Genomic DNA, 24,480 nt, shown 5'->3' with positions numbered 1-24,480 from the left:
ATCTTGCCGGAAGTCCCCTTAGCACAGTCTTGACACACAGTGAGAGCCCATAAGATGTAAGCTATTGTTACCATTCACCAAGGTCATTCTGGCCATGTGATTTGTTTTATTTTGTTCAGATGCATCTAGGTTTAAAGAGGGAGAGGCTTGAATTAGACTGCACAAATAGCTTTGAATCTTGGGCAAATTATTTAACCTTTCTGTGGTTGGTTTTCTCATCTATAAAATGAGGTGATAACACTGCCTACTCATAAGATTGTTATGAAGATTAATTTAGTTAGCATTCTTAAAGCAATCAGAATCCTACCTGGCACTTTCTGATTCCTTCTGGTGACATTGTTACAGTTGAAATTTGCAACACTTCCAAACCACAGCTGTCAGAAGGTAGAAAGTTTCCCACGTAACAGAAGATTAGGTTCACTGATTATGGGACACATTCAGATTACTGATGAGAGAGAGGGCTGAGAGGCCCAGAGGTGCATTTCCAGACTTTAAAAAGGAAGAATAATTTTTAAAAGGAACATTATTGGTAAAGATATGTGCATCTCAGGTGGGTACGGATGACTGATACTAATACCTCTATTTTAAATAAATAATAGGAGTAATATGTGTTCTCTAAACTGTCTGGTGGTAACAGTTTTGAAAAATATATAGGGTCTAGCACAAATAATGCCCCTTTTTATTATAAAACCACAAGTATGTAATTTTGTAACATAACCATATCACACTCAAGCACATCATATGAAATTTTAGGTAAATCATTCAAATTAAAACTATAAATTATTATACCCATATTATTACCCTACCAACTACATTCAGGCAAGCCTGTATATATAATTTGGAAAAACTGCACATTAAGTATGGTTAATGTACATTACTAACATTTAGTATAAATAAATGCCTAAAGAATAACTTTTCTTTTTAAGGTGATTGGTCTGTGCAGTGCTGGGAATTATAAGACATAGTTTATGAGCAAGGATTAAACTTTTTTATTTTTAGGTTTTTTTGAGGGGGTGTGGAATATATTTTTTCAAAGTCTCTTTGTAACTTCGATTAAAACTCTGATATTTTGAGATGTAGCCATCAATTATATCTTTATCAAATGCTAATAGTGCATTACATCATGGGCCTAGAAGCCAAAATTATTGCCTTTTTTTTCTGTAAACGGACACTATTACTGTGTGTGGGTTTTGGGGGGCTTTTTTTTTTTTTTACTTTGACCTGATCATAATTTATTTAAAGGAATAGGAGAAATATCCCACAAGTTATGCCTGGCTTAAAAAAAAAGATTTATTTTAGGGAAAAAGAGAATTACTTTTTAGTTTGTGTCTTCAGCTATATCAAAATTAAACATTTCAGTATTTTGACCTAGTGATTCAGCTGCTGGGAATATACCCTAAGAATCCTGAAACACCAATTCAAAAGAACCTATGCACCCCAATGTTCATAGCAGCGTTATTCACAATAGTCAGGTGCTGGAAACAGCCTAAGTAAATGAGTGGATCAAAAATACTGTGGTACATTTACACAATGGACTACTATGCAGCAGAAGGAAAGAAAGAACTCCTACCCTTTGCGACAGCATGGATGGAACTGGAGAGCATTATGCTAAGTGAAATAAGCCAGGTGGTGAAAGACAGATACCATTTGATTTCACCAATACGAAGAATCTACTGAACAAAATCAACTAACATACAAAATAGAACCACAGGCATGGAAACATGGAACAGACTGACAGTGACCAGAGTGGAGAGGGCAGGGGATAAGGGTGGAAAGAAGGGGAAGGGACTAGACAAAGTATTGTATGAATGACCCATGGACATGGACAACAGTGTGGGAATTGACTGTGGGAGCTGGGGGTGGGATAGGTGAAGGAAGGCAAAGGGGGAAAAATTGGGACAACTGTAATAGAATAACAATAAAAATGATTTAAAAATAAAAAAGAAATTAAAAATTAAACATTTCAAATAAATATATGTAATCACAGAGAAGCAAATGAGCAAGTGCTAAAGCATTTACCATCTTAATAGTGATGTTTTATTCCTGTTAAGGAATTTACAGTTTTAACAGAATGTTGATTTCAGTCTAGAGTGTTACTTAGTTTTGATAATTTATTTACTTAAATAGATAAAATGTCATTTGAACATACACATAACTAATGTTTTAAAAAGGAATAGTATTTTATTAGATAATACTTTTAATGGAAATATCAAATGGTAATTTTCCAAGTTTGAATAAGGGAGGGTATAGGTACAAATCCTGGTTTTGTGAGTTGACTTTGCACAAGGCTGGTGTTTCACCAACGATATGTATGATGGCAGAAACATCTGTGAAATTATTCCAGTGTGTAGAGTACTTTCAGGTTTGTCATAAATATGTAGAAAAGTAGTTTTACTCCTAATTTCTCAATTTGTACCTCTTACTCTTTACTCAAAAGGTTTCATCTAAAGAGGACTGGTCTTATAAAAGCAGATTTTCACTTCATCGACAGCATCATGAAAATGGTAACAATGAAATGCTTCTTCAGGCTGGACTTCATTTCAAACTCCCTCAAAGCACAGACCCATTACGTGCATTCAAAGATACCATTTACCTTACTCAGGTAAGGCATTTTCATTCTGAAGTTCCAAAGTTTCCTGCAGCTAACATAAGAGATCATATAAGTTTTGTAAACCTTATGTGGTGAAAACTATTTTTTATTTTACTAATTAAGGAATTTATCTTCTTCAAAAGAAATCTGTGTTAACATGTAAGACCTGAAATAGTTAATTTTTGGCATGTGTCTTACAAGAATAGCTCAGAAAGTTGTACAAAAAATTGTGCATTAAAATGTTTCCCAGATCAAGATTACTATAATCTTCCAGTGACTAAGACTGTAGCAATTCCTAAGGATAAAGTGGAACAATGGAACATAATAGAGTCCTGAAACAGACTCATCCACAATGTGGTCACCTGACTTACAGACGATGCCACTGAAATTTCATGGGAAGGGACAGTCTTATCAACGAACAGTGCTGCATCAAGTGGGTATCTGTGACTCCACATACAAAAGTTAATTTGATCAGTGACTAAAGATTCAACTGTGAAGGATAAGGCAATAAAGTTTCTAGGAGAAAACATAGGAGAATACTTCATTAGCTTGGCACAGGGAAAGATTTCTTAACAGGACATAAAAACTCTAACTATGGAAGAAAATAATGATAAATAGGACTTAATATTAATATTATGGACTTTTAATTAATATTATGGACTTTTGTATGTCAATGGCACCATTAAGAGACAGAAAAGGCAAGCCACAGATTGGGAAACAATATCTGTAATACATCTATCTGATAAAATATTTATATACAGAATAAAGAACTTCCATAAAGCAATAAGAATAGACAGATAACCTATTAAAAATGGACAAAAACCTGGAACAGGCACTCCACTGAAAAAGATATCCAAATGGTCTGTAAGTATATGAAAATGTGCTCAATTTAATTTTTAATCAATGAAATGCAAATCAAAGCCATGCCAGGGTAACTCCACACAATGTAATTTTAGCACAATGGTTAAAATTAAAAAGATTGACATTACCAACTGTTGGTGAGGAGGTAGGACAGCTGAAACTTTTCAATAATGTTAGTAGGAGTAGAAATTAGTTTAACTACTTAGAGAAATTTTATGACACTTTCTACCCAAGCTGAACACTTGTTTACTCTTTGAATCAGTATTTCTACTTCTAGCTGTGTACCCAAGAAAAATGAGTGTATGTATCTGTCAACAGACATCTAAAATAATACTCATAGCAGCTTTATTCATAATAGCCCCAAATCAGAAACAACCTAGATATTCTTTAACATAAGACTTCAAATTATAGTGCTGTTTATACAATGAATACTCACAGCAATAAAAAACATTGCATTACTAGCATTAACTTGGATGAATCTCACAGGCTAGCAGTAACTTGGATGAATCTCACAGGCATTAAGGTGAGCAAAAGAAACACCGAAGTTTCAGTACGGACAAAATGAATCAAGATGGTAGAGAGCGAATTAGTGGTAAGCCTTCCTGTGGAGTGGGATGGTGAACTGCACATAGGAGCAGATACAAGGAAACTTTATGGAATGCTAAAAAAGTTTTGTATCTTGATCTGGGTGTTGGTTACATGGATGTAAATGTATGTTAAAAGTCCCTGAGTAGTATACTTAAGATCTGTGAGTGCCACATTTTGCACCTTACTGGGCTATTTTTAAAACAGCTCTATTGAGATATAATTGACATACCATAAAATTCACTTATTTTAAGTGTCCAATTGAATGATTTTTACTATATTTATAAGGTCTTACAACTGTCACCATAATCCAATTTTAGAACACTTCTTACATCCCAGAAAGATTTCTTGTGCCCACTCACTCTCCTCTTTCTTACCTTTAGCCCTAGGCAAACATTAATCTGCTTTCTGTCTCTATAGATTTTACTTTTCTCAATATTTCTTATAAATGGAATCATGTAATATGTGATCATTTGCATTGGGCTTTTTTAAAAGTGAGCATAATGTTTTTGAAGTTTTTCTATGATTTAGCGTATATCTATACTTCATTCCTCTTTCTTGCTAAATGGTATAATCTTGTACGATATACCATTTTTTATCTACTTATCAGTTGAGCCACATTTGGATTATTATGAATTTTTGATTGTTATGATAATACTATGAATACTTACATATAAATCTTTGTGCACTTATTTTAATTTCTCTACGGTAAAAATATATGAGTGAAATTGCTGAGCTATGTGAGAAATTTATGTTTAATTTTAAGAGAAACTACCAAACTGAATTCTGGATAATAATTTCATTTGAATGTTTCCACTTTACTTTTTTGTTTGCCTATTTTATTTCACAAAACTGTGAACTACATAAGACTATATTAAAGCCACTGCTTAATTATTCGATGTCTTTGCCATTCTTGTTTCAAGCTCTGAGAGAGAAATAGCCTAATCGCAGCCACATGAGTTGATCTGAAATAGATCACAGGTTTTTGTCAAACATGATTACATTTAAATTTTTGCATATTAGTACCTAAAAATTTGCCAAACTTGAGTTTGTAAACTAAACTCATGCTTACTACCCTCATCAGTTTTCTACTATATGAGAATACAAAGTCCCAAATGGAAACTGAAACAGAAAACTGTAAGCCAAAAAAAAAAATACCCTTTGTTAGAAAGCAAAAAAAAAAAGTGGTTAAGAGAATTTCAAAGTTTCAATCATAATCTTATCAGTGAGGGAAGTTTTGCCAATGTGATATTTAATTTCTGAAATTACTTCATAAAACACAAGTTTAAAGATAATGTTGGTATCTGTCCCTTTTACAGTGTTACACTTCATTTTTATTAGTTTTCTATAACCAATATTTTAGTAATTTATACCAATCAATTACTAAATTTACCAATATACTAATTTTAGTAATTTAGACCAATATTTTAGTCTCACTTTTGATGTATGAAACAGGAAGATCTTTATTAGTGTGTGTGTGTGTGCATGCACATGTGGTGTGGACCTTTTCAGCTGTTGTTTTTCATGCTGGCTTTCCTCCTCCCAGCTGTTCGTTTTATGACTGTTACTTTCTTCTATTTTCTCAAGACCCTATTCGGAGAACTGACAAAAATAATTCTTTCTGAACTCGTTGGTATTTGAGGTAGTTAGGGACTGTGAGGACAAGTAGACTTACAGTTGCTGGGTTTTGTTGGTGATGGTATTGTTTGGCAATTTAGCACTGATGTCCTGTCAGGCATTGGCTCATAGCTGGCTTTGTGGATTCTACCTTGGAACTTTCCGATACACTGCATGGCATCTGAGATGAAAGAAATCAGAATTAGGATTATTTTGGTTTTTAGTGCTGGATTTTCTTGACTCAAAGAGAAACAGGAAATGTTGGGGTAAAAAGTTTTTTGCCCCTTGCTACTTTGATTTCAGATCATCTTTAATCTATGTAAAACTTTTCTTTGGTCCATTTTCTCTGCTTCCATTCCCTCTGCTGTTCTTTTGCTCATGGTCTGCCATATTGTTCAGAAGCACAAGGTACTTGCCTAAGTGCCACTTGTCAAGACATTGTATTAGGCATTCTTTTTCACAACTATCAGAAAAATCTTACCTGAGAAGGCTGTGCAGTAAGTTTCTTCAGATTGAGATCCTTCCTTATCTTCTCTTTAAGTTATCCCTGAAGGCTCTTACCTCTTTAATTCTTCTAGTATTCCAAAATGATCTTGCTTCCACCTTTCATTCTTCTCCTATGTCCCGTTGTGTTGTATCCCACCGAGTCTTCACACCAGACACACCCTCTTAAGCTGCGTCACACATACCTTTCTGCCTGGCTGAAGACTGACGGGCTGCCCTGACACATGTCAACTAACTGCTAAGTGACTTACTCTGCCAGAATGGCCTCTTACTAGGTACTGAGAGAGGAAGCTGGGCCATGACAGTCCCTGCAAACCCCTTTGCTTGTAGCCCCTCTAGTGCTCTCATTTATTCTTCCCATATTTATTGAGCATCTAATGGGGGTTAGATGCTTGGGGGCATGCTTGAGAGAGTCATATTCTTTAGAGATCCATTTTGTTGTAAGTCTTGATCACAAGAAGTTAGAAGAAAAGGGAGGGTCCAGGTACTGATGACAACAGTTACCCTTGAATAGCACTGTGATGTGATGGAACATCCAGGCCATGCTGAGCTTTTAAGATGGGGATAGGGTGCGGAAAGGAAGGGAATGAAGGTGAGATTACTAACAGAGTCTATTACATACTAGTACATTGTATTTATGTGCATCATGTACTTTTATAGTCAGGCAGACAATCAGCATTCTTTGGGTGTGTACTAAATGCCTAGCCCTGGGCCACAAGGTGCTGTGCATACCTTCTCTTGAATTCTAACAACATCTCCAGACATCTGTGTTACTATTTTTGTTTTATATGTGAGGAAACAGAGGCTCAGAAAGGCTAAGCATTTTGCCCAAGTTATCAGGGCAATAAATGGAGCAGGTATGCACTTTTTAAACTATAATATTATATCCTATCACAATTGTGATAGGGGAATTCTATAGCTACTGAGGTATTTAATTGAATTATAATATCTATTTTCAGCACTGAAGTAAAACAGACATCAGAAATTTGGCACATTAAAAAAGGCCTTATTGGAATAATAAAGAAAATCAACAAAACCAAAAGTTAGTTATTTGAAAAGATCAGCAAAATTGAAAAACCTGTAGCTAGACAGGCCAAGAAAAAAAAGAGAGAAGGCTCGGGTTACTAAATCAGGAAAGAAAAAGGAACCATTACTATTGGCCTTATAGAAATAAAAAGGCAATAAGGGAATACTGTAACTAATTGTATGACAATAAGTCATATAACCTACATGAAATAGACAAATTTCTAGAGAAACAAACAATGGAGACTGACTCAAGAAGACATAGAAGATCTGAGTAAACGTATAACAACTGGAGAGATTGAGCCAGTACTAAAAGAAAACTTCCCTTTACAAAGATGGCTTTACTAATGAATTCTAAAAAAAACATAAGAATTAACATCCATCCCTCACAAACTCTTCCAAAAAATAAAATAGGAGAAACTACTTCCCAACTGATTTTTTAAGCCATTATTATCCAGATATCAAAACTAGACAAAGACATATCAAGAAAAGCAAACTATAGGTCAATGTCACTTATGAATATAGACAGGAAAAAACCTTCAACAATATACTAACCATCCAAATCTAGAAGCATATAAAAAATTTGTACACCATAATCAACTGGGATTTATCCCAGGAATGTAACATTGGTTCAACATATGAAAGTCAAACACCATGTTAGTAGAATAAAGGAAAAATAACCATATGAAGAAAAAGCATTAAGCAACATTTAATACACTTTTATGTTTAAAAAAAAAAACATTCAACAAACTAGGAATAAAGGAGCTTCCTCAACCTGCAAAAGAGCATCCATGAAGAACCCATAGCTAATATCATATTTAATGACGAAGATAGAAAGCTTTCTCTCTAAGATCAGGAACAAGATAAGGATGCCTGCTCTTGCCACTTCTGTTCAACATTGTTCTTGAGATTCTAGCCAGGACAATTAGGCAAGGAAATGAAATAAAAGGCATCCATATTGGAAAGGAAGAAGTAAAACTATCTCTCTGCAAATGACATGACCTTATACAAAAAGCAATGAAAAAAACCCAGCCTAGAAACCTGCCAGAGCTAATAAATTAATTCAGCAACTTTGTGGGATATAAGATCAATGTACAAATATCAGTTATATTTTAAGCAATGACCAATTTGAAAATGAAATTTAGTAAACAATACCATTTATAATAGTATCCAAAAGAATAGAAATACTTTGGAATATATTTAATCAAAAAGATGCAAGACTTGCACAATGAAAACTGTAAAACTACAGAAACGAAAGAAAAAAGAAACAAAAGAAAACAGTGGGTAAAATAGACATTGAAATTAAAAACTTTTGTGTATCAAAGAACACTATCACAAAAGTGAAAAAATAATTCACGGAATGGGAGAAACTTTTTGTCAAGTATTTAAAAAGAATGTAATGTCCAAAATATATGTAAAAACTCTTACAACTCAATAATAATAAAAAAGACAACTCAATTCAGAATGGATAAAGGATTTTAATAGATATTTCTCCGAAGAAATTGACCATTAAGTGCATGAAAAAATGCTCAATGTCATTAGTAACTAAGGCAATGCAGATCAAAACCACAGTGAGATACCTAGATAGTGGGATATCTAGAATATAGAAGTTAAAAAAATTAAAAATACATATAGAAAGAGATTTATTTCTTTTTAAGATTTTTATTTATTTATTTTGAGAGAGAGGGGAAGGGATGGAGGAAGAGAGAGAAACATTAATGTGTGGTTGCCCCTCATGTTCCCCCCTACTGGAAACCTGACCTGAAACCCAGGCATGTACCCTGACTGGGAATCAAACTGGTGACCCTTTGGTTTGCAGGCCAGCACTCAATCCATGGAGCCACTCCAGCCAGGGAAGGAGAGAGATTTATTATTGGAATTGGCTCACATGGCAATGGAGGCTAAGAAGTCATACAGTCTGTTAATCTGTAATATGGAAAAACCAGGAAAGCCAGTGGTGTAATTCAGTTTGAGCCTGAAGGCCTGAGAACCAAGAAGCCACTGGTATAAGTCCTGGAGTTTGGAGGACTGAGAACCGGGAGCTCCAGCATCCAAGGGCAGGAGAAGATGGACATCCCAATTCAAGAAGGGAGAGAGCATTTGCCTTTCCTCTGTCTTTATGTTCTATTTAGGCCCTCAGCTGATTGGATGATGTTCACTCACATTAGTGAGGATGGATCTTCTTTACCAATCTACCAAATCACCAGAAACATCCTCACAGACACATCCAGAAATGTTTTACTAGCTATTCAGGCATTCTTTAGTTCAGTCAAATTGACACAAAGTTAAACATCACTGTAAGGATGTGGAAAAATTGGAACCCTCATATTTTGCTGATGGGAATATAAAATAGTACAACTGCTGTGGAAGAGTTTTTCAAAGGGTTAAATACAGAATTATCACAGGACTCAGAAGCTCTACTCTTAGGTATATATTCAAGAGAATGGAAAACATATGTTGACACAAAAATGTGTGCACAAATGTTCATAGCATTTTTCATAATAGCCAAAAATTTTAAACAGTCCAAACATGTATCAACTGATGAATGGATAAACAAAAGTGGTATATCCACACAATGAAACATTATTCAGCAATAAAAAGGAATAAAATACTGATACATGCTGCACTGTGGATGAACCTTGAAAACATTATGTTAAGTGGAGGAAGCCAGTCACAAAAGGCCACATATTGCATCCTTCCAGTCATATGAAGTAGACAAATCCATAGAAACAGGGAAAGTAGACTTAGTGGTTGCCAGAGGCAGAGGAGAGGCAAGAATGAGGAGTGACTGTTAACCAGTATGGTGTTTCTTTTTGGGGTCATGAAAATATGCTGGAATTAGTAATGCACGACCTGTAACTATACTAAGGCCAAGACATGGAAACACAGAAGTGTCCCTTGATAGATGATTGGATAAAGATATGGTGCACCTATATAATGGAATTCTGCTCAGCCATAAGAAAAGATGAAATACTGCCATTTGCAACAACATGGATAGGTCTTGAGAATATCATGCTGAGCGAAATTAGTCAGAAAAAATACAAAACCGATAATTTCACTCATATGTGGGGTATTAACCGAAAGCAACAAATGAACAAACAAGACAAGCAAACAGAGACTCACAGACATAGACAACAGTGTGTTGGTTCCCAGAGGGAAAGGAGGGTGGGGGTAGTGAAGGGTAAATGGGTCAAATATACGGTGATGGAAGGAGATTTGACTTTGGGTGGTGGGCACACATGCAATATACAGATGGATGTGTCATACAACCATAAAGTTTAAACCTACAAAGTCTGTCCAGAAGGTATCCAGCCATGTAATATGAAAAAGTCACATTTATTGAAAAAGGTATAGGATACAAGAAACATTGTCCCTAGGACAATGATGCCTCAGCTCCCTTCAAAGTAGGCACCTTGGGACCTCACACAGCTCTCCCAACTGCCATCAGTTTCCTCATCATATTCTCTGGAATCTCATTGAGGGTCTGAAACCTCTTCCCTTTCAAAGCTGATTTTGGTTTTGGGAAAAGCCAGTAGCCACAGGGTGCCAAATTTGTGCTGTAGCAGGGCTGAGTCACCTGGGTGATTTGATGTTTTGCCAAAAAACCGCTTGAGACATGATGCATGAGTGGGTACATTGTTGTGATGAAGCTGCCAATCACCAGTTGCTCATAGCTGCGACCTTCTGAATCATCTGAATAGTTTTCCGTGAAGGCAGGTTCAAGCTTAATACAAAATTTGATGCAGATTCATTGCTTTATTTGCTCAGTCATTTTGAATACAACGACCACACAGTACAGTGCTCACTCAGTGGTGTCTACCACACCTACTGACCAGTAGAGTGAAGTCATCATTGCTTACGCATTTGCATTCTAGTCCACTGACACTGACAATCAGGTTACATCAATGTCACTCAAACCATTCTTGTTATAGTAACAATGGCTGGATTTTTTCTGGACAGACCTTGTTTATAATTTTATTAACTAATGTCACCCCAATAAATTTAATAAGAAAATACAATGAATTAGAAACTTAAATTGTGAATTGTATGGTGTGAATTATATCTGTTTAGAAAATGGCTTTATTGGAAGATTCTTATTGTCAAGATAACTTTAAGTAAATAAAGGATATAAATCACATCTGTCAGAAAAACTTAGCCACATGGCTACTCCTAGTTCCAAGGGTAGGGGGTGTGATTCTGGATCACTTAGTCCAGCTACAGCTCTGTCACTCACGAGGAAGGGAGGATGGGTTCTTGTAGACAGCTAGCAACCTCCATCACGTGCAGAGCTGGAATTGGAACCTTAGGTCTCGGTGCCCTGCTCCAATTCCTTTTTACCACACCATCTGTTTCTCTAAGGAGACTGCTTTCCTAAGTGTAATCAGGCAAGCTGCTGAATGTAGTCATATTTTTGAAACTAAAATAACATTTGTCTGCTAACAGTGGGACTGAGTAACCTTGGAAATGCCTAAGCATGTATCTTTTTTAATACGTAAATATTGCTCTCTTTAAGGAAGTGTGCATTAGTGAATAAATACAGGTACAATTTTTAAAGGGAAAGAGGCAGTTCCAGAGACAATCCAGAGATCTGGGACTGTACAACTTCTCTTTGAGAAGAGTAGTGGACAGCGGCCTTCTGCATTTTTATGAGCAAACATGTCATTCATTAGTCCTGACAGGCGCCTACTGGCCTGGGGAAATCCAGATCTATGTTATCGGCATGGCACCATCTTCTGCCGAGTATACCACACCATGTAGAGCCTGGAGCGCTCAAAACTCTTGGTTTCCCCTTCACACTAAATTAAGGTATGAGAGGCTACTGGTTAGAGCTGGCCTGGTACTCTTTTTCTTTCATTGCTAGCAAGAGTTAGGAGTTCTACTTGCATTGAAAAAGACTGTTTAATGACAAAAATAAAGGGTTATTAATATTTACCTACTAAATCAGAGAGGGCAAATTACAGCAAGGAGCCTGGGATAGATATACAAAAATAAATAATTATTGCAGTTCTGAACGCTGGACTGTTTAGGGACTGAACCCTCAAATGTCTGTACGCAATAAGCAAGTAATTTCAATGAGCAAGACTCTGATTATTGTGAATGGTGTCAAGATGGAGTGTAGATGCCCTGACTCAAGACATTAAACAATGACAACATTGACAAGAAGAAACAGAGACACCTGCCATGTGGGCCAATCAAAATCTGTGTGGGGCTGAGTTTAGCCTGGAGGCCACCAGTTTATGGCGACCTCTTGTCTGGATCACGCTATCTTATATAGCAGTGTGCACCAAGGACTTTAAAATTTGTCATACATTAAGAAAAGTGGCAAGGCAACAAGTGAAGAAATTAATTGGGACATAAAATGTTCTTTTCTCTTGTATTTAAAGAAAAAATTAGAAACCATTCAAATGCCTAATAAATGGGAAATGATTATGCAAACTATGATATAGCTATTGTACATAACCGTAAAGCACAGAAACATTGAGAATGTGCTAGTGCATGGAAATGTACATGTATGAAAATTACGTGAGAGTAGAATACAAAATTGCAAATGTAAATGAGTTACAACATCTGTTAATAAAGCTTGCAAAAGAATTTGGAGTGATGTAAATAATTTGATGTTCATTAGATTTTTTGTTTTTCCTGAAAAGAAGCTTAAATTCACCATGAAGAAAAAGAAAATTCAAGTCACCTCTATGAAGAACATCAGTAAAATATCTGGTTGTCTTTTAGATTCAATCTAACCAAGCATGAGTATGACTAATAATTATAGCTTTATCCTGGAAGTGTTCATTTTGACCTGAAAGAGATGATTTGATTTCCTATTCTGTTATACACTGATCTGTTGTTCCTACCTGAGAATTCTGTTTTTCAAATTTTTCTTATTCACTTTACTTTATAAGTATGAATCCAAGGAAAGTGATTCCAAACCCAAACTTCTTGAGTAACACTCCTCCTTTTATGCCATTTACGAGTAGGTCCTGAGTCAAGGCCTTGTGGGTAATGTCAGAATGTTGCAGGTTCTTTGGCTTCTTCCATATATCAGGAATGGCCCAGACTTTGGACACTTTGGGTCCTGGGATTTCCAGAAAGTGGCCTCTACCCAAAGTGGAGTATCCACAGTGGTTGCCATTTGGTGCCTGTGCTCAACCCGTGCTGGCTGGGCCTGCAGCTCCTGAAATGTCTGGGGTGACCAGAATCCCTGTCGCCGTGTTGTTACTCACTGGTATGATGAGGACCTCCTCAGTCTTTCTGTCATGATCTCTTCTCACACGGCCCATAAAGCACTGCTGATTTTGCAGGAGTCTCAGGATGACAACAGGGATTTCTCATGCTGGGCCTCACGTGCATGTGCGACAAGGGCAGGGACTTGATGTCCATAGTCCAGTTAGCTTGGTGGGTGAAGGATTCTTTGGAGGCTCAGGGTGATTTAAATGAGTTAAGATTTATCAGCTCTTTGAGCAGGAAGGTTACTTTCTGTGCCGATTGAGGTAAAACTCTCTAGTGGGCATGGATGGATGATGGTTGTTGCTCCCTCCGTATCACTTTCTACTGAGTGTTTACTCCTCGGCAGATCATCATCACTGAGCTTTCTAGAAGTTTCTCCATAACACTGATTGATTTGTACAATCAGTGATTTTGTACAATATTGATTTTGTACAATAACTCAACATATCCGTGAATACTTACTCAAGGGACTTAATTCCTTTGTGCCTAGAAACTGAGGCTTAGAAGTAGATCAGTCTCTTTTTTCAGTTCAGACAAGACTGGTATTTTCACAAGGAACTTGACTAGAGATCTGAGTTTAATTGCAGATTAGCTTGACAGACATAGATCAGCATTCTCAGGTCTGTTTTTCTATTGCATTTCCTCTGACTTAGTGTTGTGCTAATGTATTCAGACTGATCTTTTTAAAAAAGATTTTATTTACTTATTTTTAGAAAGAGGGAAAAGGAGGGAGAAAGGTTGAGAAACATCAATGTACGAGCAACATCCATCAGTTGCCTCTCTCACGCCCTCAACCAGGGACCTGACCTGCAATCCAGGCATGTGCCCTGTGACCTTTCACTTTGTGGACCAACACTGAAACCCACTGAGCCATGCCAGTCAGGGCCAGACTGCATCTTAATGGTCATTTTGAGTTGGCCCAATGCTGCTCCATGTGTGAGATTCTTTTGTTTTTCCTTTTTTTTGAATTTATTGGGGTGACACTGGTTAACAAAATTACACAGGTTTTAGGTGCACAATTGCACTTCATCTGGGCACTGTATTGTGTGTTCACTGCCCCAAGTCAAGTCCCCTTCCATCACTGTTATCCCCCTTACACGCCTCCATCTCCCCCAGCTATCACCACACTGTTGTCTGTGTCCATGAGCTTTTTCTGTTTTTTTTTTTCCTCAATCCCTCTACCTCTCCCACCCAGGCCCCTAACCACCCCCACATTCTTACTTTCCTTAGAGCATATCTGCCTGTGGTCCTTCCTGTGGTCCCACTGGTTTGGTTCCTGAATGAGAAGAGCATTTTTTTACTTGCTCACAACTGACATCATCTCTTGCTTGGAAGATTTTCATATCTGTCTAAATGGTCTCCCTAAACCCATTCCGGCCCCCTGCAATCCATTCTCCTTTCAGTAGCCAGAGTTGTCTTTTACAAGTACAAATCTGGTCACTTCACCCTTTAGTTGAAAAGTTTTCGTGACTTCCAGTCACCTTTAGGCCGCACAGAAACACCTGGGTCTGGGCCTTCACCTCACCAGTGCCTCTCCCACGGCTGCCAGCCCTGTGTGTCCCTGCCACCTTGGCCTTCTTGCCATGCTTCCCCTGTGCATTCTCCTCTCACCCGTGTGCTCTCTGCTGCAAGGTCCTGCCACTCTCTTTTCCCCTTTCCTCTTCTTCGAGGACAGTCGTCACCTGTCTGCTACACCCACTTACGCTAACATGCAAGCTCCTAACATTGCACGCCTCTCCTTAGTTCTTATTGCTGCTTACAGTTTACATTTATTTGTGTGATTGGTGGATTAAGACCAGTCTTCTACATAGGCCAGTAAACTCCACAAGGGTGGCCAATATCTTTTTGGTTGGGAGAGGGGCTTACCATTGCTAGCTCGTAACATATACTGTAGGCGCTTATTAAATATTTGTTGAATGACTATGATTTCTTCTTGCTTCACCCTACTGGAAATTTATGGTCCTGCCTCATGTAAGTTGTAACTTCATCAGTAACTTCTTCATAGCCAGCCTACCTCGATGTACCTTTATCTGAGCTTTTCCAGCTTTATAGGAAGGCACCTGGGCTCCGTCTTCTAGTGGCCACGCATATATCCTTCTTTTCCTTCCTCTGTGAAAATCCAGGCCCTCCTCTAAGGCTGTTCTTTTCTCTGACTGAGGAATCCTTGCAGCTCTGGTTGTCTCTCCAGCTCCTCCTGGGTGACCTCCCTTAATGAGCTCTCATTCAGCAGCCTTTCCTAACCACAACTCCAAGCCAAGAGTGTGTTGACCTGCAGTGTCAGTATTAGCCGCAATACGAGAGACTGATTTTTCAATGACAATGACAGTAATTAAGGGTCCTGCATGAAGTCATTTATTGCCTTTTAAACAAGAACTTGTCTCATTGCTGCAATATACCATTTATTCTGCCATAATGAAGGAATTGCATTCACAAGTAATTTTATGTTCACAGAAGTCAAGATATAAAAACAATTGCTTGACTAGAAGAAAAAGGGGTTAAAGATTGGGCAGGATCGGACTCATAATAAAGTTATTTTTCCTACTGAATCTTTTTCCGATAAAGCTTTTTTTCAATAGCTCTGAAAATGTTAGTAAAGCCCATCATTGCAAAAACTTAGTGTTTCCCTATGTATAGCATTTGTTCCAGAATAAGTTTTTGTTTTCTGTCATTGTCTTCACCAGGGGTGTCAAACTCATTTTCATCGGGGGCCATGTCAGCCTCGCAGTTGCCTTCGAAGGGCCAAAATAATTTTAGGACTGTATAAATGTAACTACTCCTTAACTGTTAAGGAGTTGAAATTACATTCGACCCTTTGAAAGCAACTGTGAGGCTGATGTGGCGCCTGGTGAAAATGAGTTTGACACCCCCGGACACTGTCATGAGTAAAGAGCCTTCCCACCGCCCTGTTCCCCTGATTACCCAGCTGTTATAATAAGCAAATACCAAGCCTTCCAAACGAACCAGCTCATATACATAACAGCTTCTTTCATGCCAAGGGGATCATTCCAGATCTAGTATAATAATAGTATATATAAGCTCATCAAATTCCCTGATTTATCCAATCTGCTTTAAAAAAACAAACAACTCAAGCCTGTAATTTTCTCACTCTGGACAGCCCCCATCAAACAATACCACCTGTGTTTTAATGTTCTCCCCCCGAATCAGGTGATGCAGGCCCAGTGTGTCAAAACAGAAAGTGAATTCTACCGCCGCAGTCGCAGCGAGATAGTGGCTGGAGAAGGGCACACCATGGGGGCACTGTATTGGCAGCTGAATGACATCTGGCAGGCTCCTTCCTGGGCCTCTCTGGGTAAGTGTTTCAGCATTCTGTGTGTGTGTGGGAGAGAAAGCAATACCTGTAGGGAGATGCACTGAGGAGACACGGAGGCCAAGGTGAAGCAGTCTTCCAGTAGCTGGGCCCCCCACCCCCACCTCCACCCCCATCTCCACAGTCTTTCCGGGAGCCTTGGAGGCAGCCTGGGTGAGAGTTCTGTGCTGTGCATTCACAAAAGCAGGCATAGGGAGGGGATAGGCTCATGCAGGGAGATGTCAGCCACATGACTTAGCATAATTGCTTAGACTTGAATTTATTTTAGAGGACTTTTCAGGGCCAGAGGAACATTTACTTAAGCATCACTTCTTTTGTTTAGGAGAATTCAACCAGGTGGGAGGTTGGCCCTGCTGAATGATACAATGTCCCTTTCCCTGCCTCCCCTTCAAGTCCATGAGGTCATCTTTACTTTGCCCTGTTTATCTCTTGTGGGGAAGGTAGTAGAGTCAGATATCCTAGTAGGAAGGTTTCTCAGATGAACCAGTTCAGCTAGCAGCAGGTGAGGTGACTTGGCATGACACTCACAGCTTAAATTACTCTACTTTGGTGCATTAAAAACTTAGGGAATAATGGTGATCTTTGGCCTTCACTAGAGGTGGTTTGATGCAAAGTTCAGCTAATATAAACAAAAGTTTTGGCTCAAAAGTGAGGCAAAGCCATAAAGTAAAAAGGCCATGTTGCCGGGTGAGGCTCTTAAACATGCTGTGGAAGAAAATCTAAAGTTTATTCACCACAGGCTTTGATTAGTGCCAGGCCCCCACTTGATGGGAATTGGAGTTTTGACCAAGTCGCTCTGGCCAAACTCTGTATCAACACCAACCGGATAAAAGGATATTGAATGAGAATCACGGGCAGACCATGGGAGAGTAGGTTTCTGAAACACCCAAAACTGGACAAAGACATGTTGTTCAGAGACACTCAGACGCTGACCCTGATCTTTCTGCTTGTGGACAAGGTTGAGGACTTCTGGGGCTGAGTTTGGTTCAAGAAATGGGAGAGCACAATTTTTGTAAGTCTTCCCTTAAATGATTGCATGCAGGTTATTTGAATGAGTTCTTCAGGGAAGGTGGGTAAACCCCAGTATTAGAGTCTGAGAGCAAAGCAAAAATTTGTCTGTTTTCTAAACCCTCACAAGACAATGCCTCCATGGAGAGTGTCACTCTCTCCTTGTACCTGTCAGAGAAAACAGGCGTCAGGGAGAAGCCGTGACAGTTACGCTCTGTCTGCTCCTGCTCTAGGCAGCTTTGGAGCCTCTGTTTAATTCTGCCTAATTGGCTCAATATATCCAGTGCTTATGTGCAGGTGGGGGGCAGGTATGTGTCACCTCTTATCATCTGACAGGGGGGTACTTTATTTGTTATTATGTGATTTATTTATTTTTAGAGAGAGGGGAAGGGAGGTAGAAACATTAATTTGAGAGAACAACACTGATCAGTTGCCTCTCATACACGCCTGGACCAGGGACTGAACCTGCAACCCAGGCATGTGCTATGACCAGAAATTGAACTGGCAACCTTCTGCTTTGCGGAATGACACCCAACCACCTGGGTGTCACACCAGTCAGGGTGTTACGGTGATACTTTAACGGGATCAATAGCTACATAAAAATCTATAGATTCTTACATATTTCTTTTTAAAAACATTAGTCTTGTTTGTAGTTATAATTTTGCAATACAAAAGTCCACTGGGAAGATTGCTTGGCTCATAAACTTGAACAGTTACAGAGTAAATGGAAAAGCCAGGAATCACATAGTATTTTTAGCTGGTTATGCAGTGTTACGTTGATACCCAGACTCTGTCACTGATTAGTAACTAGGGTGTGTATCCGTGAAACCTTCTGCTCAGTTGCTTCCCCTGAGTGTATTTGTGTGTGGCCTTAATCACTGGAACCATACACTAGAAGCCTCTTCTCTGTAATGGATTTCACACATGAAAGTCTCTAAATTACCTCAAGTCTGAGCCACCTTCCATTTCTGAGAAAAACTTTCTAAATGTAACTTCTAGTTCATTCTTATAAATCTAAGAAGAAAAGGTTCTCCAACCCTCTCCCCTCATTGTTATATATTTTTTAAGATTTTATTTATTTTAGAGAGAGGGGAAGGGAGGGAGAAAGAGAGGGAGAGAAACAGCAATGTGTGGTTGCCTCCCATGCGCCCTCTACTGGGGATCTGGCCTACAACTGAGGCATGTGCCCTGACTAGAAATTGAACCGGAGACCCTTTGGTTTGCAGGCTGGCACTCAATCCACTGAGCCACACCAGCCAGAGCCTGTCATTATTTTTAAGGGGAAATACTAAGAACTGGGATTGAAATGCTGAGAGTTGAAACTTTGCAAAATCCAAATAAATTAATTCTATCTAAACTTTACAACCACATTGCTCCATCTCAACAGCTTGCACTGTGAATTTTGGAATCTCTCTGTCTCTGTCTCCCTCTGTCTCGGAAGTTGTTTGGTGATGTAGTTCTTTATGGGGAAGGATCTTCTGTCTCTGAAATAGAGGGATGTTGAAACATTTTTTACTTTGTGGGTTTAGCATACTAGACTTGCCAACAGGGCACAGAATTCTACAGGTTCTTGACAACTTGTAATTGTACTTGAGGAGCTGTCATTAATTGTCATTGGTTGGGATGTTCTCCCCCAGCCTGAACTTGCATGTTAGTGGTAGTGGTTGTTTTGTTTCAGAGGATTTGTGCCTGTGGGAAAAGGAGACTTCGAGTTCTAAATCATTCTTACAAATGAATATTTGTAACAGGTGTTCACTGCCAGTGCTACTGAATTCCTTCCCCTGTGTACATAGTAAAAGGGAGCGTTGGCGCATTGAGCTCCTAGAAGCAGAATTGCATGTGAGAAACTAATAGCTAGGAGTCAAGTCTGGGTCACAACGCTGCCTGTGGCATGTTTGCCTTAACTGCTTGAGCCTCCATTTCCTCAATTCAAAAGGGAGATGTTAATGTGCACCTCACCCAGAGGTAGGGATAGTATGAGGTCATGCCCCAGATGCTCAGAGCTCTCAACAAATGTGGGTTCCCGACCTTGCTGTGCCGCCCTTCCACACTCAGTCCCTAGAATCACGACAAATCTACCAGCCAGGCCAGGAGGACAGTGAGCGACTGCTTGATCCTTCCTGCCTCCTAACTTTCCTGATTATTTTTAGAGTATGGAGGAAAGTGGAAAATGCTTCATTACTTTGCTCGACATTTCTTTGCTCCACTGTTGCCCGTGGGTTTTGAGGATACAGGAGTGTTTTTCATCTATGGAGTGTCAGACCTTCACTCGGACTGCAGCGTGACACTCACTGTAAGTTACTGGACTTTCTGTCTGCGACAGAGAAGTTTAGATTATTTCTGTAGTTATTTGGTTCTTTTTCTTTTGGGAAAGAGAAGTTAATTTATGTCAAATGTCTGTAACAGAAAATGGACTGTGCTCGGAGTCAAAATACCTGTATTCAGGGTAAAACTGCCATTTATTCAGTGACCTTAAGCTTTAATGTGTTGGCGATTCAGTTTCCTTATCTGTAAAATGACACCAGCCTATCTTCTCAAAGGCTTTCTATGGTAGTAAGAGAATTAGATGAAAGTGAATTATAAACTGTAAAGTGTCACTGAAGTGAAAGGTTATTTGTAATCATAGAAAGCAGGAAATAGCCTAAACTTTATTAAAAATAAATTGTTAAAAATAACATGTGAGAGTGGAAGTCAGTAAAATTATTCAGAATATGTACGTGGAAAAATAGACTTGGGTTGAAAACAATGCTAGGTAAAAAGAGAGTAGAAACCCAGGTCTTGGGTGGCTACAGATGGTAGGACATTGAGCATCGATCACGTTTAGGGAATAATTACAATGCCTCGGTCCCGTGCCTCCGTAGATTACTTTATTTAACCTCACAACAGCCTGAGAAGTCAGTGCTGCTGCTCTTCTCCTGTTACAAAGGAAGAAACGGAGACTTTGAGAACCTGAGTAACTTGCTTAGTTACAGGACTAGTACTTGGTGGGGCTGAAGCTAATCCTGGTTTTCATAGTCTCTTAGCAGTCCTGCTATTCTGACTTTCCTCAACTATTATTACTATTATTGTCTAAAAACATAGTAACCCAAGAATGTGTGTTTTTGTCCTGTCTTGTTTCTGCGCAGGTGAGAGTCCACGCGTGGAGTTCCCTGGAGCCTCTGTGCTCTCACAGGACCCGGCATCTTGTGGTGAAAGCCGGGGAGGCCGTTCTCCTCTATCAGGAGCGGGTTTCTGAACTGCTGAGGAGATGTGGGAATTGTACACGGCAAAGCTGCGTGGTTTCCTTTTACCTGTCAGAGGACAGCAAGCTCTGGAGCCCAACCAACTATCACTTCCTGTCGTCACTGAAGGAGGCCGTGGGGCTCCGCAAGGCACACATCACTGTGAGCACCCGTTGGCTGGGGTCCCTGTGGCCGTGGGGAACAGTCCTGCTTCTGGGTGGCCACACTGCATCATGCTTTTTGTAAAAATTTTCCTTGGAACTGAGTATACCCAAGGCCTGGGGAATTTTGGCTCCTTCCCACTGGAAGCAAAGGCCAAATGATTTTTATTTCTAATTCAGCATTTGTTAAAATTTTTGGTTTCTGCTACCCCTGCTGTCTCATCATCCCTCCCTCGAGGGGCTTGTGCAGTGGGAGAGGAGGCATCGGGGTCCTCAGCATGGATCCCCAGCCGCTAGGTCCCAGACTCTGTCCCCGGGGCTTGAGTGTACCAACCCTGAAGTATTATTTTTGAACTGAGACACATTCTAACTCATAGGGAATTTTTGTGAGTTTATTTGAGTCGAACTGATGACATACACTGGGGAGCAAGATCTCAAACACTCCAGGGAATAACAGTTCTGCGGCTTCTTTTATGTATTTGAAATTAAGGAGGGAACTTAAGGAAGATCCCAGGAAGGTGGGAGGAAGCAATGCAGAGATCAGATTACGGGATAGTTAACAAGATTACGTACTGTCTTGAAGGTTAATACCCCTTCCAGGGCCATTGCTTCTGGTGTTTCAGAAGTGTGTTAACCTAGATGCACAGCAACAGTGGACAGGCCTTACTTAGGGCAAAGATAAACCTTTGCTAAAGAACTCATATGCCTCGAGCTTGACTACCCACCATGATCTGCCGGGTTAGGAATTTATGATCAGATCACCCTGTGAAGTTACTTTCCATAGCACCCTCTTTTTTTCTTTTCCTTCTTAATATATTTTATTGATTATGTTATCACAAGTGTCCCCTTTTTCCCCCTTTGCCCTCCTCTGCCTGGTACCCCCATTCCTTCCAGCAATCTTCCCCCTTACTTCATGTCCATGGGTCATGCATATAATTTCTGTGGCTTCTCCTTTTCCTGTCCTGTTCTTAACTTCCTCCTGTCTATTTTATAGCTACCAATTTGTGCTTAATCCCTGCACCCTTTCCTTCATTCTCCCTTTTCCCCTCCCAGTTGATAACCCTCCATATGGTCTCTGTATCTATGATTCTGTTCCTGTCTGATTGTTTGTTTAGTTTTTTTTTAGGTTCAGCTGTTGATAGTTGTGGATTTGTTACCATTTTAATGTTCATAGTTTTAATCTTCTTTTTCTTAAATAAGTCCATTTAATATTTCATGTGATAATGGCTTAGTGATGATGAATTTCTTTAACTTGACCTTATCTGGGAAGCACTTTATCTGCCCTTCCATTCTAAATGATAGCTTTGCTGGATAGAGTAATCTTGGATGTAGGTCCTTGCTATTCATGACTTCACCAAATTAGGGAAGTTTAATGTCATTTTTTCAAGTAAGTTTTCAATTTCTGGCTCTTCCTCCTCTCCTTCTGCATCTCTGTGATTTGGATGTTGGTACATTTGGAGATGTCCCAGAAGCACCTAATACTTTCCTCATTTTTTTGAAATTTTTTTTCTTCTTGCTGTTGTGGTTGAACGTTTATTTCTTCCTTATGTTCCAAATCATTGATTTGAATACTGGCTTCATCACCTCCATTGTTGGTTCCCTGTAGATTTTTCTTTATTTCACTTAGTGTAACCTTCATTTCTTCCTGGGTCTTTTTTATTTTGTTGCCGTACTCAATGAGTTCTTTGAGTATCCTGATCACCAGTGTTTTGGACTCTGCTTCTTATAGGTTGGTTGTCTCCACTTCGTTTAGTTCTTTTTCTGGAGAGTTTTGATTTGTTCTCTCATTTGGGCCATATTCCAATTTGGTGGCCTCCTTGTGTTTGTTTCTGCATATTAGGTATAGCTGCTTTGACTCCCTGTCTTAGTAGCATGGCCTACTGTAGAATAGGCATATGTACATTGTGTGGAGTGGAGCCTTAGGTAATCGCCAGGGCAAGGCAACCTGCTTCACCGCTTTGTGGCTTTGTGTGTGGGGAGGGCTCAGAGAGGGGACAGTGCCACTGTCCGCCTTCTGGAGGTTTGCCTGGCACTTACCCTGTGTGACTGGGGCCCTTCCAGCTGTTACCCTGATACTGAGTCCCAGAGCGGGTGGGTCTGTGTACATTTTTAAGTCCATGCAGGCCCTTTAAGTGGAGTCTCCTGAAAATCCAGCAGTTTCTTCCACTGTTTCAGCCCTCACTAGATTTTATAGCCAGAAGTTACGGGGATTTAGCTTCTGGGTGCTGGAACCCTGGGCTGGGTGGTCTGGTCTGGGGCTTGGATCACTGACTCCCAAGGTGTCCCTCCCGATTTTTATCTGTCACACGTGAATGTGGGACTGTCTGCTCCACCACTACCACCTCTCTGTGCCACACCTCATCTCTGTGCCTCTCCGCTCCTCCTACCTGTCCGGATGAATGTGGCTTCTTTAAATCCTTGGTTGTCAGACTTCCATACAGCTCAGTTTTCTGACAGTTCTGAGTGTTATTTGTTTTGAGGGCTGGTCGTAATTCTTTCTGTGGTTGCATGAGGAGAAGTGTGTTTACCTACGCCTCCATCTTGATTGGAAGTTTGTTATTTTTTTTTAAATAATTCAAAAAGCATACCTTTATCTCAAAACCAAAATAGATCATTGGTTTATTGTAGAAGGGTATAATTCAGGAACAGCCAGATGGAAGAGACACATAGGGTAAGATGTGGGAAAAGGGCATGGAGCTGCTATGCTCACTGCACCACTCTCTCCGAACCTCCGTGTGTTCACCAGTACGGAACAGAATGCTTTTTTAAAAATCCACATTATCATCTGATCACAAGTGAGCAAAGGAGTCTGGAGAACTGAGCAACACGCCTAAGGAGGCATTGGGGCCCAGTAGAAGCGCTCTACTTTTGAGATTTTAAGTAGAGTCTATTAATCTTTAATTCTCACCCTATTCTCTTTAATTTATTGCTTAAATTACCAAATCTCTTTGTGATTGCCAAGAAAAAATGAGAGGATCAAGATGTGTTGTACAAATTGTGCAGCTGGAGAATTTGGAATCTCTTCAGTCGATTGAAAACCTTTCCTTCCTTTTCCTCCTACATGTAGTGATTGAAAATATTTTTCTAGAAAGGTTCATTCCCTAGTTTTGGTGAATTTTAAATTTATTTTACCCTTTATTTCATTGAGAAGGCTCAAGTGAGAGGATTTTCTACATTTACTTTAGTAATAATCATGTAAAAACTCTTAATCCTTGATTTGAAAACATGTATTTTCTTTTCCAATTAATAATGAATTATTCATGTAAGAAATCTAAGTTATCTGTAACAACTAATACAGAACAGATAGGAAGGAAATGACATATATTTATAGTATAGTTTCTCTCCAGAAACGGAAAA

General features: G+C 39.2%; 1 protein-coding gene and 1 long non-coding RNA gene across 2 annotated transcripts in view; one reads left to right on the top strand and one right to left on the bottom strand.

The window, feature by feature from the left end:
- Positions 1-24,480, top strand: part of MANBA (mannosidase beta) — a 114,993-nt gene that overhangs the window by 88,117 nt on the left and 2,396 nt on the right. Inside the window, exons 13-16 of the mRNA XM_045820423.1 lie at positions 2,438-2,602; positions 16,571-16,715; positions 19,892-20,034; positions 20,867-21,124. Coding sequence (XP_045676379.1) covers positions 2,438-2,602; positions 16,571-16,715; positions 19,892-20,034; positions 20,867-21,124 — 711 coding nt within the window. The remainder of the gene's footprint in view (positions 1-2,437; positions 2,603-16,570; positions 16,716-19,891; positions 20,035-20,866; positions 21,125-24,480) is intronic.
- Positions 12-6,256, bottom strand: LOC123806941. Its single transcript, XR_006783548.1, has 3 exons — positions 6,135-6,256; positions 5,712-5,834; positions 12-125 (listed from the first exon to the last, which is right to left on the bottom strand). It is a non-coding gene; the product is annotated as an uncharacterized LOC123806941 (long non-coding RNA).

Source organism: Phyllostomus hastatus, unplaced genomic scaffold (assembly GCF_019186645.2).
Source record: "Phyllostomus hastatus isolate PE091 unplaced genomic scaffold, TTU_PhHast_1.1 phas_scaffold_39, whole genome shotgun sequence".
Lineage (NCBI taxonomy): Eukaryota > Metazoa > Chordata > Mammalia > Chiroptera > Phyllostomidae > Phyllostomus > Phyllostomus hastatus.
This window is presented reverse-complemented; position numbering and strand designations above follow the sequence as displayed.